Source organism: Vitis vinifera, chromosome 18 (assembly GCF_030704535.1).
Source record: "Vitis vinifera cultivar Pinot Noir 40024 chromosome 18, ASM3070453v1".
Classification (NCBI taxonomy): Eukaryota; Viridiplantae; Streptophyta; class Magnoliopsida; order Vitales; family Vitaceae; genus Vitis; species Vitis vinifera.
In genome coordinates, this window is record NC_081822.1 from 14,702,117 (window position 1) to 14,717,939 (window position 15,823).

A 15,823-nucleotide genomic window follows, 5' to 3' on the forward strand; every position below is an offset into this window, starting at 1 on the left:
AAATAGTGGTCAAACTTCTCCCCATTACAACAAAGGCTCCCTCCAATATTCAAAATCCTTTTCCTCTTCTTTCTCTTCTTTATAAAGGAATTCCAACCCAATTTGCTCTTTTTGTTGTTCTTTCTTCAATAAAACTTTTAAAAGAACACTTCAAGCGGCTCCAACAACATGCTACAGAAACCCTATCCCAGATGGCTTCAAATTCTAATGATGATGATTCAACCTTTTCAATTCTCAAAGAACCTCAAAATGAAGACATGTGTTATGGCTTGCCATACACTCATCTGGACTAAGACGGAGTCCTCCCTCTTCAAATATCTTCAAAGGCAACAACTTGGATTCAAAGCAAAATGCCTCTTCAATAGTTCATAATCTTCTCTCAAACCAAATGCTAGGATCAAAGATCTAGTCCTCCTTCAAATCAGGTTCCTTCCAGAAGTTTGACAACTCATCTTCTTCTAGAACCCCAGACTTCCAAATTTTCAAATCTGGGTGGGCAATGAACAACTCATAAGGACACCTTAGACAAAATGACAAAGTTACTTTTGGTGGATTTCAAACCTTCCTCAAGTCTGCGGACTTCAAGTCTCTTCAAATTCGCTCTCATAGCTCTATAAAAGGGGATCATCCCTTCATTATAGGAAATACGCCAAAATAAGGAGAAAAACTTGAGAGAAAACCCTCTTATTGTAACCAAAGCCTTGTAATGAGTTCATCTCTAAGAAGCTCTTTTCAAAGTTCTTTGTAATCTTCAAAATTTGCAAGTTATTTCAAGTTTCAAATAAAATTTACATTTCAAATTTAGTTTTTGTCTTCTTTACTGCATTTTATTTAAAGATCCTGTTTAAAGAAGATGAACTCTATCAATCTCTGTCTAGTTGTTTAGGTTTTAAGCGAGATTGCTTGTGACTCCTCCAAACTTAACTAGGAGAATTCTTCAAAGTTCAATCTTGATATTCAAATTTGAGATCTTTTGTCTATTATTTTGATTTTATAAATTAGAATGCTTTTGTGAATAAAATATGATAAATTGGATGAACTATTTACTTTTACTTTATTTTATTTATTTATTTATTTTATTTTTTATAAATTCTAAATCTTTGAAGACAAATAATAAATTTGAAATATTTGTTTTATAGAGTCAAAGATAAGTGTTTTTAAGCTTTAATAAAATTGTAAAACTTTTCCAATAAAACCTTTATTTTCAATAATTTTTTTAATAAAATTAAATAATAAGTCTTTTTGGTAAATTAAAAAAAAGGATTGAAACATCTTTTATATATATAATTTTGTAGAAATTCATTTTTCTATAATAATTTTTTATTATTAATAAAATTGGATTTTTTTTAGAACATTTTTGTGAATAAACCTATAAAAGTCTTTTTTTTTTTTAATTAAAATTCTTTTGCAAATAAAGCTATACTTTTTTAAATAATTTGTATAAATCACTTTTCTTTAATGAAAATAAATTGCAATGCTTTTGTCAATAAGATTGTAAAAATTCAATTTTTTTCTAACAAAATAAACAAAAGTCTTTTTTTTTTTTTTTTTTTTTTTTGCAAACAAAACCAAATAGAATTTTTTTTATATATTTTTATTTTTTATTTTAGAATTTATTTTTAAAATAAATTCTTTTAACAACAATAAGTGTAAATTTTTTTTTTTAAATTGAAACCAAATAAAATCAAATCAAATAATTTGTTGAAAAATACATTGAAACTTTTTTTTTTATAAAAAAATAAATTGAAATTATTAATTCGAAATTGTTTTTAATAAAATCCTTTGAAATTTCTTAAAAACTAACTTTTGAAATATATTTTTTATAATTAGTTCAATAAATCAATTTGCATAATTATCTTATAATTTATTTTGTACATTTTTGTAATTTGATTTCATCATTATTTGCGTGTATATTTATTTGTATAATTCAATTATTGGTATCCATAATTAATGAATTAATTGTCACAATTCCTTAATTCATTTAGTAGAGACCGTACGTATACAAACTTAAAAGGGTGCTACGGTTCATCACTATACATTTCTAATAGGTAACCTAACCCCTGGACCCAAACTCAGTTTTCACATACTTGTTTTTCCTTTTAGAAGTCGCACTTAAAGTTTTTCTTTCTTATTTTGTTTTCCTTTTAAAAAAAAAAAAAAAAAAATAATTGGCGACTTCAAGTCTTTTTCAATAAATCAATTTTTTTACAAAATAAAAAGCGAGTCTCGTCATCAATTGATAATACACGTGAAAAATATGAGTCCACGATATCCTTCTTCATCTCTTAAAGTTATAAGTTGCTTTCGTTTGTTTCTAAGTTCGAAAAACTAATGGAAAAAGGGAATTTAGGAGAGAAATAATCTAATTTTATCCATTCAATATTAGGCTTAAAAAGAGTTTCTTATCATTTTTCTTATAAATAATATTAACTTGAGAATGATATTTATATATATATTAAATAAATTTAGGTCAAAATTAAGGCCCTCTAAAATCTAAATAAAGGCCCTCTAAAATCTAAGCTCTCGGCCTACAGCGCAAGTGACAAAATATTGAGAGCGGCCAATCGCAAGGGCGACGGGGAACGTTCTCAATCCTTGTTCTCGCCCCAGCCGAAGATCGGCCATGGCCGCTGAATCCGCCGGAAAATCTATTGCTGTCTCTTCTTCGCGCAAGCCCTTCGACTTCTCCCCCGACTCTCCTCCGAGACTCTCCCTCACGCCTGATCAGTTCAAGCACTGCTCCGAAGCTCTCAGATTCTTCAAGGATAAGCTCCAGATGCCGGAGAAGATCCGCCAGGAGTTCGCTTTCTTGCAGGTATGATTACGACTTTCTCTGATCAGCAATGGTAAGTATAGGTTCTGTTTGCTTGCCGAGAAAGCGAAGATTGTTGGAAAGTGTCAAATTCCAAATTGGTATATATTCCAATTTGCAAAAAATATCATATGGAATGTTTTTTATTTTTCATATTAATATTTGATTTAATAAGGAAAGTTATTAGGAATATCGAGGGAAAAGGTTAGGAGAGATATTTTTGAAGATTAGATAGAGATGCGAGGAAGAGTGGGACACAGACGGTGGAGTGAGGGTGCTCATGGTTTCGTTTAGGAGTGGGAAAATATGGATGTTTCCCACGATAGTTGTTTTTAATTCTCTACAGTGTAGTGAAATGATAATGATCTCTCTCTATTTTCGGTGGATGTAGGCTTGGTTGGCTGCATAATTTTAAACTCTTGTGGCTTGCCTCTGTATTATTATTATTGCGTGTTTAAACGAAGAGTATAAAAAATAAAAGTTTTAGTACCGCAAAAGACATAAAAATTGCTATTGTTCCATTCAGATGAGTTGAGTTTTAGTAGTGTAAAAACATAAAAATTGCTACTATTCCATTTAGATGAGTTGAAGAGAAAGACAAAAGATTGAGATTTCAAATTTTAATATATATTCCTTGGGTTGTCCAAACCAAGGGTTTAATCACCCAAGAAAAAAAAAATGTGGGAAAAGAAAAAATCAATAGGAATTCTGAATTCAATCTATTCACATTGTTGAGTTGAGTTAGAGTTTTTATTTTATTTTGTTTTTGGCTTTCCCTTTCCCTTTCCCTTTCCCTTTCCCTTCTGTTATTAAGAAACATCAAGTTTGTTTTATAAATTATCATTTCATTATGCATTCAGTCTCTTTTGTTTAGAAATTTCATTTGATATTTAATTCCAGGAAAACCTCATGTCTTGAAAAGTTTTCCTTTGTTCTTGAACAATTTTCTTCTGTTCTTGATAAGAGTTTTATAAGGCAGTTTTTTCAGAACTTGTTCGTTGTTCTCATTTGGATTTTTTTTTTTTTTTTTTAATTTAAGAATGTTCTTAGCAAAATTTGAAGAGATGGAAAATACTTTGAAAGCTTTTTCATTATACATAAGTTTACAGTAACTTAATGGAGAATAAGCTGAGAAAAGTGTTTTCTGTATTTGAGTTTCCAAAATAAAATTTTGTTTTTGAAAACAATTGAGAACTGTTTCTAAAAATTGTTTTTAAAAACAGTTTTTTGATAACTGTTTTCAAAATGTTGCCAAAGAGGCCTTGATGTCTACTCTCACAAACTTGTACTATAAAAAATGTGTAAAGCTAGCATTTCATTGTGGCAACCACCGAAATGTATCATGCAATGTCTTAAAATGAATGATTTATAAGATTCATTTTTTTAACCAAGAGTGAAGCTTATGGCTTCGTTTGTATCACTGAAAGTACTATGGAGAGGTATGCAAAAAAAGGAGGGAATCCAAAATTCTCTTGCCCTATGTTTGGTTATTGGAAAATTAAAGGGACAATGGGAGGGGTAGAAATAGATAAAAAAAATACAAGAAAAGAAAAAATTAAGGAAAATAAAAAAAAAACTTAAAGTTAATAAATTATTTTTACATGCTTCTTCATACTCATTTCATTTATTTTAATTTGTCTATGCAAAGATTAAATAATTTGAAAATGCACAAGTTTATAAATAATTTTAATTGTATTTGCTTTTCTTTCCTATTTTCCTTGGTAAGAAAATCATTTTCTTAGCATTCATTTTCTTCTCCTTAGTACCTTCCTAAAACCAAGCGTAGCCTTGGTCTTCTATGGAAAATACGAATGAAAAATAAATATAATAAAAATTATTTAAAGGTTTATATATTTTTAACTCTTTGTTCTTTAAATATAAGAGGAAAGAAGAGAAATAACAAGAAAAAATAGCAACTTTAAACTAATTTTTATTTTCCTTCGCTTTTCTTTCCTTCCATTTTTTCCCTTTATTTTCTTTCTATTCTTACTTTTCTTGAACTTTTCAAGATCTAGATAAAGCTTTTCATTCTATGGAGGATGATGTTCTCCTAAGACACCATGGTTTACTTCATTGTGGGCACTATCCACTAATTTTTTTGGATGATGAAGTACTTAACTAACATGGTTGCATAGGTAAATAAATAAATAATAATAATTAGAGAAGTAAAACATGAGGTAAGTGGCTCACCAATACCATTCACATCTGCAGAATATTATTTATTGGGGTTCACCATGGAGTTTGATGTTGTATAAGTGATATTATGCCCTACGTTGTTGTTAGACACAATTTAGCATATTTTCTGTTAGTTAGTGATGTGGGATTGTTATTGAAGCTTAGAGTAATTTTTTTTTGTCTATGGAAGTGTCATATCAGTTTATTTTGCTGCTTATTCATGTTCAACAATTGTACCTGTTGTATTAAGTCACCTTACCCTTGATCACAGGCCAATAGGATGAGACCATCTGAAATGATGAGAAGCTGCACTGTGGCTCTTGACAGTGTCAATTTGAGCAAAAATCGCTACACAGATGTCCTACCATGTATATTAATCCAGTCGGTTTTTTTTTTTTCTTGTGAATAGTTTAAATTATCTAAATTATTTCAATAATTGATGGAAGGCAGTTAAATTTATTTGAAAATTAAAATTTTTATTAGTTTGTTGTTTGATTGCCATTGACTCCAGTTGACAAAACCAGGGTTGTTCTCAACTCATGTAAGGATTACAGACCATCAGCTAGGGGCTATATCAATGCAAGCTTCATTGAGGTAAAAATTTATATGCCCACTGTTAATCATGTAAATTTTCTATCTTGATTCATGCGGTCTCTTGGGAGAAAGTCATTTGGGGTATTCGAAACTGCATTCCCTGTTTGACCCTTTAGGAATGCTGATTGAATGCAGACTTCATCCACCGAAAGCATTTCTCGGTTTATAGCTACACAAGGTCCACTGCCACACACCTATGAGGACTTCTGGGAGATGGTAATCCAGTATCATTGTCCTGTTATTGTGATGCTTACTCGGTTGGTTGACAATTACAAGGTACTCCATAATCTAAAGTTTAAGGTAACTCTTGTAGTATCCATGAATCATGTGTTACTTAAATCTTTGATACTAATCACAAATAGTGCATCAGACAACTTTGAAGAATTCTTCTTAAGGTTTAGGCCATGCATATTTACCCCTTAAATTGGGAATTATTCCATTTTCTTTGGTTGTGATATTTAGGTGTCATATTTAATCAACAGGATTAAAACAATTACAATTACAAATTTTTAGAGTCTCAGAATAGCATAAAGTCTGTGGGAACAGAGGGCAGGTTTTCATCTAAACATTTTCTTGTTGAAGAGAATCAGGTATAGGAGTCACCTTGCTATATGCCTTATATAGCATTCCTCATATCCTCTTCTTTTCATTAGCTGCTTGAAATCTTGTCTCAGTGGCATGAACCAGAATTTTGAACCTGTACACTCTGATAACATCTCTAATGAAATCTTATTTATATCCCTGCCACTGCCACCATTGCTGCCATCATTGCATGGCCATCACTACCATTCCCACTATCCTACTTCAACAATTTCATACCAGTGTGAAAGGTTCAACTTATTTTCCATCACTACCACTACTTCTACTATTTCCCAACATTTTCTTTCATTATGGCGTCACCAGAAGCATCAATGCCAGTCATCACTGGTATCATTATTGCATGGTGCACATTTCACATGCATTGTATTTGTGCCATTCACTAATTGATATGGAACTGGAAGCTCTTTGACATGCTTTCAATGGATGAGTATATCTATTCAATTTCATGTGATGTTATAGCCCATCTAAGCTTAACTGTTTGAGCATGTTTCTACATGTGCAACATAATATGCTATTACTTAGTTATTCACATTTAGTGTCAGTTCTTTTGTTTGAGCTTCAGCCTCTAATTCTTTTTATAACATCACTCCACTTATAATGGTTGTTTAAGTTCTAGCACCCACCAAAAACACTTCTAAATTTTTTGTGTTTTGAGATTGAGAAACTATTAAAATTTGAGATATGCGATTGTGCTGAAACTGAAATTGTTTTCATCAGGACGCTTAATCATTTGCAATGTTGAAATAGAAAAAATTCCAATTAACTAACCTAAAATACTTGGATTACAATGGTAGATATAGAGAAAATATGGAATCGTAGACATTTTAGAAATTCTAGATGATGGGAGAGATATTAAGAATCCAAGATATTAGGAGAGAAATAAAATTTTTTCTTAGTTTAACAATATCTAAGTTAACCTAAAATACTTGGATTACAATGGTGGATATAGAGAAAATATGGAATCCTAGACCTATTAGAAATCCTAGATAGTGGGAGAGATATTAAGAATCCAAGATATTAGGAGAGAAATAAAAAATTTTCTTAGTTTAACAATATCTAAGTTGCTAACTTGTTTTTAACTCTCCTCCTCAAGTTGGGGCATATGTATTTGTAAGACCCAACTTCATGTGCAAAGTGGGGAGGTTTTCTTCCAAGAGCTTCAGTAAACGCCTTGCCTACTTGATCCTCAAACATCGCAGCTTCTCAATAAAGTGAGTTCCTGATGACTGAAGGTTTCATACCATATAGCAACCATGTTATCACTGCAAAAACATCTGGCTGTCACACATGAATGCTTTAGATTCTTGTGGAGGAGGATCTTCTAATACGTGATTGAACTTTTTTGCTCCAACATACGCTTTTATAATAGTAGCCTATAAATCTGAACACCAACATTGTATATTGACACTGATTTCAGCACAAAGAGCAATCCAAACACTTGAAAAAGCACTAGAACAGAGTTCATGATTCACACATTAGCATATTTTGAAATCAATGCCACACAGCAAAAAGCATTCAATCTAATTGGATCACATCAGAAATAAAACTGTCAGCCTCAAAAACCTTAAGTTACCACCAGAAAAAAAAATAGCCTGATCACTTTACTCCTGTTCTGATACCATGTTAAAACAAAAAAGTAAAAGTTCCACTTTATTCACTAATACTTCTAGAAAATATGGAATTCTAGAAGTATTAGGAATCTTAGATATTGGAAGAGAAATTAGGGATCCTCCCAGCACAAAAATACTTAAGCTATTAGACTATATATGAAACACAACAGCTTCTCCCAGAATCTCATGAAGCTGTATATTTTCCTTTGTGTTTTAGTATATTGAACGAAAAAACTTGTTATCTGGTTATAGAATAACCAAACCATTGAATTTGAAGGTAAAAAAAGTTGGCATTCATTGCCAATTGGAACCAGAAGGGGAATTTTTTAATAGATATTTAATGGTACTGGAATCTGGTTTAAAGCTTATTTCCCTTGTCTGTGAGGTAATATGTAAGTGATGTAAATTTATGGTTTTAAAACTTACTTCCCATTCTCTGAAATAAGCTGTAGGTGACTCCACCATCCTGATCTCCTAGTCATGGTGGGGATAGAGAGGAGTTTGCTAGAAGATGTCTATATAATGGTGCTTCTCAGTAAAATTCTTTTTAAAGGTGCTTTTTCCAAGCAAATGGTCTTCCTTCTCACATCTGTGGTTTGGTGTCATGATATTTTTTTATCAGATGTGCCATGATAGCCCACTGAACAAGTGGTTTTTGCCTGGAAAGCAGTTTTGGTGAAGATGTGGGTCTTTTTAAAGGAGGAAACAGTTCAAGAAAAAGAAGGGTAAGGAATGTCTTAAGAGATAGAAAAAGCAAGAAAGCACTTCAAACTATACTCTAGTTAGGATAAATGTTTGGATGGTTGTGGTGTATCAGATGAAGATTTCTAACTCAAAGCTAAGTACTATAAAAATATTGCTAAGTTGCTAAGTGATCATTTGTTTTTGAAATCGGAAAATAGTGGTAACTTTGACATAAAATACAGAAACTCTGAAAGGCTTTCACTGAAAAAGTAATGGTTTTAAAAAAATTGAGGTATCAAAAAAATGTTACTACCTCAAATTTTAAAATTTTTGAAAGTGATTTTTAAAAACATAAGGTAAATCTATACCCTTTGTAAAAGATAGTTTACTTTTATATAGAAGCTTCTAATTTTAAAAATAAAAAACAGGAAATGCACTAAGGGATAAGGAGAAGAACATGGGATAAAATTTATGGTAGTTAAATAAAATAAAATAAAATTTAGAGAAAGATAAGAAGGGATAAAACCTTAAATTTGCACTAAGAGCTTCTAGGAGTCTCATCTAGAAGCAAATCAATGGAGTCTCATAATTGAAAATTACAAAGGATGCAAGAAAATGTAATATTATTAATCATCAATCAGTACTTTGGTTCACATTAATTAGCCTTATTTATAAGTTTCTCTAAGAAATCCAAATTATACTAGGATTCTAATAACCTATTATGATTCTAATTCTCCTATAATCTAATTAGCTACTCCTAATTTTACTCCAATAAATGATCCTAATTTTGTTCCAACTAAAATTAATGTCCATCCTCATCAACTCCCCCTGACTTGAAAAAAAACTCCGACATCGAGTTTTAGTGATTTTCCAAAAGATCAATTAAAATCTTGAGCAATGCTTTCCACCTTTTTTTTCTTTGTCAAATCTTTACCATGGTAAGATAGATTCTTAAGATCTCTTGAACTTATTCAAGTTCACGTAAGACAAACACTAAACTTAAAAAAAGTTTCCAATGTTGTGAAATAAATTGATAGTTCTCAAAATAATTATTTGTTATCAACAAGATTGTGGTAAGTTTTATGTCATGTATAGGAAGAAGTTTATTAGGTAATCTTGCAAGCCACAAGTCAAAAAAATCATCAAGGATATTACATACCTCTATTGGATATTGCTTATCATTCTCTTTGAATTCATCCACGTCTCAGGCCAATAGATAAAAAATAATTTTATTTTCCACGCCCTCCTTTTCAAATTAAAGCATAGTAAACACCTTTTTTGGTTGTGCCTTCTTTAGCTTCTTAATTGGTGAAACTTCTTTCATTGGACGAAGTCCTTACTAAAAAGAAATGTGACTAAAAAATGAAAACTTACCAGAATGGAGGTGTTGTTAACCCATGCTACTTGGAATTAATTTGCATGTGTCACTATTTTAAGGTTTAGCTTCTCAACAAGCTCTTACGAAGCAACCCTGAGGGGTAGCTCAGTTGGTCCGGCCTTGGGTTTGCTCCCCAATGGTCACCAGTTCGAGTCCCCTCAGGGTCACTGGAGGTTTACCCAGCCGTTAACTTCAGGGCCCCGTGGGATTAGTTGAGGTGCGCGTAAGTTGACCCGGACATCCATGCTTATCAAAAAAGAAAAAAAAAACAAAAAACAAGCTCTTACGAAGCGATAATTGAATTTCTACCTCCATCAATGATCATGGTACATAACTTCCCTCAGTAAGAAATACATGTATGGAAAATGCTAGTATGTCATCAATCTTCTTTTCTTTTCACCTTTGGGATAGCTAGCAAAGGTCGCACTACAAGACTTTGGTCTTCCATCATATCATCATAATAATCACATTCTTCACTAAGTTCATCTTAACTGTAGGTCTCCTCTTCATTTTGGATAATTTTCCAATTCAGATTGTGGTTATACAACTTAAAAGTGTAAACCTTTGTTTGGGCACACAACAATGTAATGACCATGCCTAGCATGCTTAAAGCATATGGGAGTCATGCCTACCTTTTTATCTCTAATGCTCATTGAAGTTTTACCCTTATTAGCATCTTTATTAGGCACATTCAAAACTTGTTGATTGTTGCCCTCACCATTCACATGATTAGAAGTTCATCTAAGGGATTTTCCTATTATTATTAAGGAAACATCTTATTGTGAGATCTTCTTTTATGAATGGGTATCTGTGGCGATTATACAATTAGTTTCCTATATGAAATTTTCCTATGTAATTAGGAATACACAAAGAAAAATGTTTTGACTGAAAGAAAGAGTCTCTTTTCGGTGTAATTAGGCCTTTGAGATTTGAGAGCCTTAAGGATTGCAATATCCTTGAATAATAGTGGAAGTTCTTTGTCTTTGCTCATGGATGTAGGCCTTATGCCGAACCATGTGAATCATTATGTGCTTTGCGTGTTCTTTGCTTTCATTCTCTTATTTTCTTTTTCCTCTTATTATTCTTTGTCGTGATTTTTCACAACAATCTAGTATCAAAGCTTAAGTTGTTGACCAAGAATGATGACAAAGTTTGAGGTTAGAAGTTTGATAGAAGAAATGATTTTAGTTTATGGTGCATTAAGATACATGCCTCGTTGGTTCAATAGTGGTTGTCTAAAGCATTGAGAAGTATATAGGCTTTACCAACAACGATGTTATTAAGAGAAGGATCCACTTATGGAGAGAGCACAAAATGCTATTATGTTGTACTTGGATAATAAGGTACCTCATGAAGTTGCTAAAGATGATACGACTACCAAGTTATGGTTGAAGCTGGAAAGTCTATATATGATGAAATCTCTTACAAGTCACTTGTATTTTGAAAAAGTGGTTGCTCACTTTATAGATGGAAGAAGGTACATCCATTAAAGGTCGCCGTGATGAGTTTAATAAAACTATTATGGATCTAAGGAATATTGGTGTTAGAATTGATGAAGACCAAGTGATAGAGACAAGTGGCAGCCACCTTTAAAAGTTTATTAGAGGCACGAAGGAGTGGGCTCCAAGGCCCAGGCTTTAATTTGACACTCTTTGGATGATAATGAGCTTAGTTGGGATCTTATATAAGTCAATATGGGTTCATCCTTGAAAGTACTTTCAAAAATTAAGATATGGGCTTAGTCAATGGTTATAAGTTACCATTTTCAGTCATTATTGTTACCATTTTTCAACAGTCTTTGATATGGTCAATAATCAATCCAAGTTTGTCATTTTCAAGTTGCATTTACTGTGTCTAGTTCCTAGGAGTTATAAGTCCCTAGAAAAGTCTTATTTAGAAGTTGATTTGTCTTTTGGAAGGAATGAATGAATGAATGAATTTTCAGCAGCTAATTTTTCCTTTGTGAGATGCAAAGAGTACTTGGGTGTGAAGCCTAAGGTTTTTAGGAGTGATTCCTAAGGCCCTTTCAATTATGCTCTCCTTGCATTTTATTTTTTGTATTGCATCACCAAGCCATAATTTTAATGTGTTCCCTACCAAAATCTTTTAAGCGTTTTATAGATGCTATGATGTATGGTAGGGATACACTCTCCATAGAAGATGTTAAGGCAACCCTAAACTTAAAGGAGTTGAAGAAAGGAGTACCTGAGAGTAGAGAAGAAAGCTCAGGTGAAGGTTTGGTGGTTAGAGGGAGAGCAAGAAAGAAAAGTAATGGAAGGAAAGGTTTATCCAAATTTGAATCATGGTCTTAGGGAAATAACAAGCGTTTCAATTGCAACAAAGAAGGGGACTCTGCAAGACATTGCCTAGAATGTGAAGGAAAAAGAGAAAACTTCTAATTTGGTGATGCAGTAATCGCAGGAGAAAATTTAGATATTGTAGATGTCCTTTTAGTTATTGTTAGGCACTTAGGTGATAATTGTTTAGGACTTAATTGAGGAAAGATTTAAGAAAAAGCTAGCCATATGGAAGAGACAATTCCTTTGAAAAGGAGGGAGGCTTACTTTGATTAGGAGTACGTTATCCATCCTTCCTATCTATTTCATGTCTTTGTTTGTAGTTCCTAGAAAGGTGAGCTTAAGATTAAAGCGGCTTCAAAGAGATTTCATACAGGGAGGGGGGCTCTTAAAAGAAAGTCTCATTTGGTTAATTGGACTATAGTATATTCAAATAATAAGAATGGGGCCCTTGGCATTAAAAATTTATCTCTTTTAAATAAGGCTCCCAATGGTAAATGAAGTTGGAAATTCACCTTAGAAAGAGGGTCTCTTTGGAAGCGGGTCACAGTAGGTAAGTTTGGAGAAGAAAGGGGAGATTGGTGCTCTAGGGGGTATGAGTTTGTGAGGGATGACTGTAGTGCGGGTTTGTGGAAAGCAATTAGATCCGAATGGGAGAATTTTAGTAGCAGATCTTGCCTCATAGTTAGCAATGGGAGAAGGGTTAAAAATTTTGGAAAGATACATGATATAAAGATTCTTCTTCAGAGGACTCTTTCTCCACTATTCTCCCTAGCCACGTGTCTAAGAATTTGTGGAGAGGAGAGGTATGGGAGCAAGTAAGGGAGAAGGGCAAGTGAAGCCTTTGTTTCTTTAGATAACTCCATGATTGGGAATTTGAAGGAGTGACTGCTTTTCTTCAAAGAATTCAATCAATTACCTTCTTTTTTTTCTTTTTTTCTTTTTATTTATGGTCAAAGGCAGATTGAATTAATAAACGCCTAAAAACAGGGGGCACACCTTATGTATACAGACAGTATACGACCAAAAGCCTAACCAGGCTGTAGAAAAGAGAGAAAAGACCTAGAAAAGGGAAGGTTAGTCTCCATTAAGGACACTTAAAAAATTCAAAAAAAGAGAGATTGTCTAACCTCAAAAACTGTTGAGACCACTCTAATAGTGAATGGATAAAGAGTTTCCTTAGACTTTGGTCAGAACATCTCTTCCTCCGGGAAAGTCCTTCGATTTTGTTCTCCCCAAATAGACCAAAAAAGACAAATCAGAGCCAATCTCCACATTGCTCTTATCTTCGTCCTTAGCCCCTTAACTTTCCATTTTAGAAGAAGATTTTTCATTGAATCCAGGAACACCCATACTAGTCTGAAAGAAGTTAACAACACAGTCCAAAAGCTTCCTTGTCTTAGAAGGAATGAAAAGGATAGAATAAATTGGAAGGTTTTTGAAGGTGGCAACTTCTTGGTAAAATCGTTTTACTCATCTCTTGCTCAAGTTAGAAGGGGGATCTTCCTTGTAAGTGTAGTTTGAAATCCTTGGGTGCTTATGAAAGTGGGGTTCTTTGCTTGAGAAGTTGCATGGGAAAGGATTTTGACAATAGATCAACTGATCAACTAAAAAAGAGTGGACAAATAATGCCAAGCAAATATTTCTTGTGCAAAAAAGGTGAAGAATCGATTGATCACCTTCTCCTTCACTACCCTAAGGCAAGTATGTTGTGGTAGCTGATTTTTTACGTTTGGAGTGGCTTGGGTGTTGCATTTAACAATTAGAGGGAACCTTATTAGTTAGCATGACTCATTTGTAGGAAAAAAATTGAAAATGGCATGGAGGGTCACTCCTTTGTGGTGTTTTAGACTCTATAGAAGGAAAGGAATAAAAACTCCTTCGAAGGTGTTGAGTAGTCAAACCAAGCAATCAAATTCACCTTCTTAAGTACTTAATTGAAATGGGTTAGAGTTTGTAATGTAGATATTTCTTTATCGTTGATAAGTTTTTTTGATTGGCTCAACTCCAGGTAAGGACAGAGAGCTTATTTTTTTGTTCTTCTCTTCTCTTTTGTTTGTCTATTAACCCATTTTTTATGTATTATGTGTACCTTGGTGCATCCCCTTTAGGTGTGCTATTAATATACATTTTTTTTACCTATTAAAAAACCCAGGTGATGAGTGGATCCTTGATTCAGGGTACTCATATCATATGTTTTCTAATAAGGATTAGTTTAGTTCGTACCAACTCATAGATGATGGGAAGGTTCTTATGGGAAACAATATAGCCTATAAGGTTGTTGGGATAGATACAATTCGAATTAAGATGCATGATGATGTTGTAAATACATTAACCAATTTAAGGCATGTTCCAAAGTTGAATAAAATTTTTGTTTCTTTGGGATCAATTGACTCAATGCACATATAAAGCAAAAGGTGAAATTATGAGAATCTCAAAGGGTGCTCTTATTGTGATGAAAGGACAAAAAATAAATGGTCTTTTATACATTGCAGGGTAGCATGGTTATAAGTGCAACTGTAGCTTCAACCTCAAAATCAATTTTAGAGGCTACTAGATTATGGTATATGCAACTTAGACATTATGAGTGAGAGAGGGTTTGACAATTTTGAGCAAATGAGGTTTGCTTGGTAGACAAAATGGGAGAGCTGGATTTTTGTGAGCATTATGTGTTCAAGAAACAATGTAGGGTTAAATTCATTGCAATTGCTCATAGAACAAAAGTTACTTTAGATTACATCCATTTAGATCTTTAGGGCCCTTCTTAGGTTGTATCACATGGTTGTGGAAGATATATATTGATATGCATTAATGATTACTTTAGAAAGGTTTAGGTATATATCTTGAAACATAAGAATGTCTATGGAAAGTTCAAACAATGGAAATTTATAATCAAGAATCAAATAGGAAAATTGACAATGAGATGGAATTCTATGAGAAAGAGTTCATAACGAAGGTATTGTGCGACACAACACAATTATGCATACTCCACAATAGAAAGGTGTTGCAAAACTGATGAATGGAACTTTTCTAGAGGCAACTTAGTATATGCTTTCAAATGTAGGGTTGTTAAAGGAATTTTGGGCTGAAGCAGTTCATTCAACTTATTATCTTTTAAGTAGATCTCCTTCAATTTCTATTAATTGTAAGACTCCTAAAGGGATATGGTCTACTTCTCTTCTTATTATGCAAATTTAAGATTTTTTTTTGTCCTATTTATACTCATATGAATGAAGGTAAATTGGAACCAAAGGCAAGGAAATGTATATTTTTAGAATATGCAAATGGTGTAAAAGGATACAAGTCATGGGGCATAGATTCAAAATCCTTCAAATTTTGGATTAGTAGAATTGGACCTTTGATGAGTCCGTGGAAGAAATAATTTAATACATAAAATAACCCTTGTGTGACAAAGAAAGTGGAGTTTGAGTCAAAAGCTTTAGGAACCATAGAAAAGAAGCTTTTAGTAAAGCCAAATGAGGAAGAGGTGCAACATCTTGATGATAAAAAAAAATGGACCATAAGAATAACAATACAGTTTTGTTAAGGATAGAATGAGGGGGCAAATTAAGCTACCTCAAAGGTATGTTAGTGATGATTTTGTTGCTTATGCATTTATTGTAACAAACACCAATGAAGAGATCGTTGTAATGAAGATTCCAACATATGTGAC

The 15,823-nt window shown here is 32.7% G+C and overlaps 1 protein-coding gene across 5 annotated transcripts in view; it reads left to right on the forward strand.

Annotated features, from left to right (window-relative positions):
* Nucleotides 1-2,459: 2,459 nt before the first annotated feature.
* The window catches only part of LOC100259847 (protein-tyrosine-phosphatase PTP1), a 28,105-nt gene continuing 14,741 nt past the window's right edge, over nucleotides 2,460-15,823 (forward strand). For 2 of the 5 annotated variants that reach the window (XM_010666708.3, XM_010666709.3), the window contains exons 1-4: nucleotides 2,484-2,815; nucleotides 5,259-5,355; nucleotides 5,499-5,581; nucleotides 5,717-5,881. In XM_010666708.3, the coding sequence (XP_010665010.1) occupies nucleotides 2,624-2,815; nucleotides 5,259-5,355; nucleotides 5,499-5,581; nucleotides 5,717-5,881 (537 nt within the window). In that variant the 5' untranslated portion in view covers nucleotides 2,484-2,623. Of the gene's footprint in view, nucleotides 2,816-5,258; nucleotides 5,356-5,498; nucleotides 5,582-5,716; nucleotides 5,882-15,823 lie in introns of all 5 variants that reach the window. The other 3 variants (XM_059734974.1, XM_010666710.3, XM_002267251.4) reach the window with 2 other exon arrangements.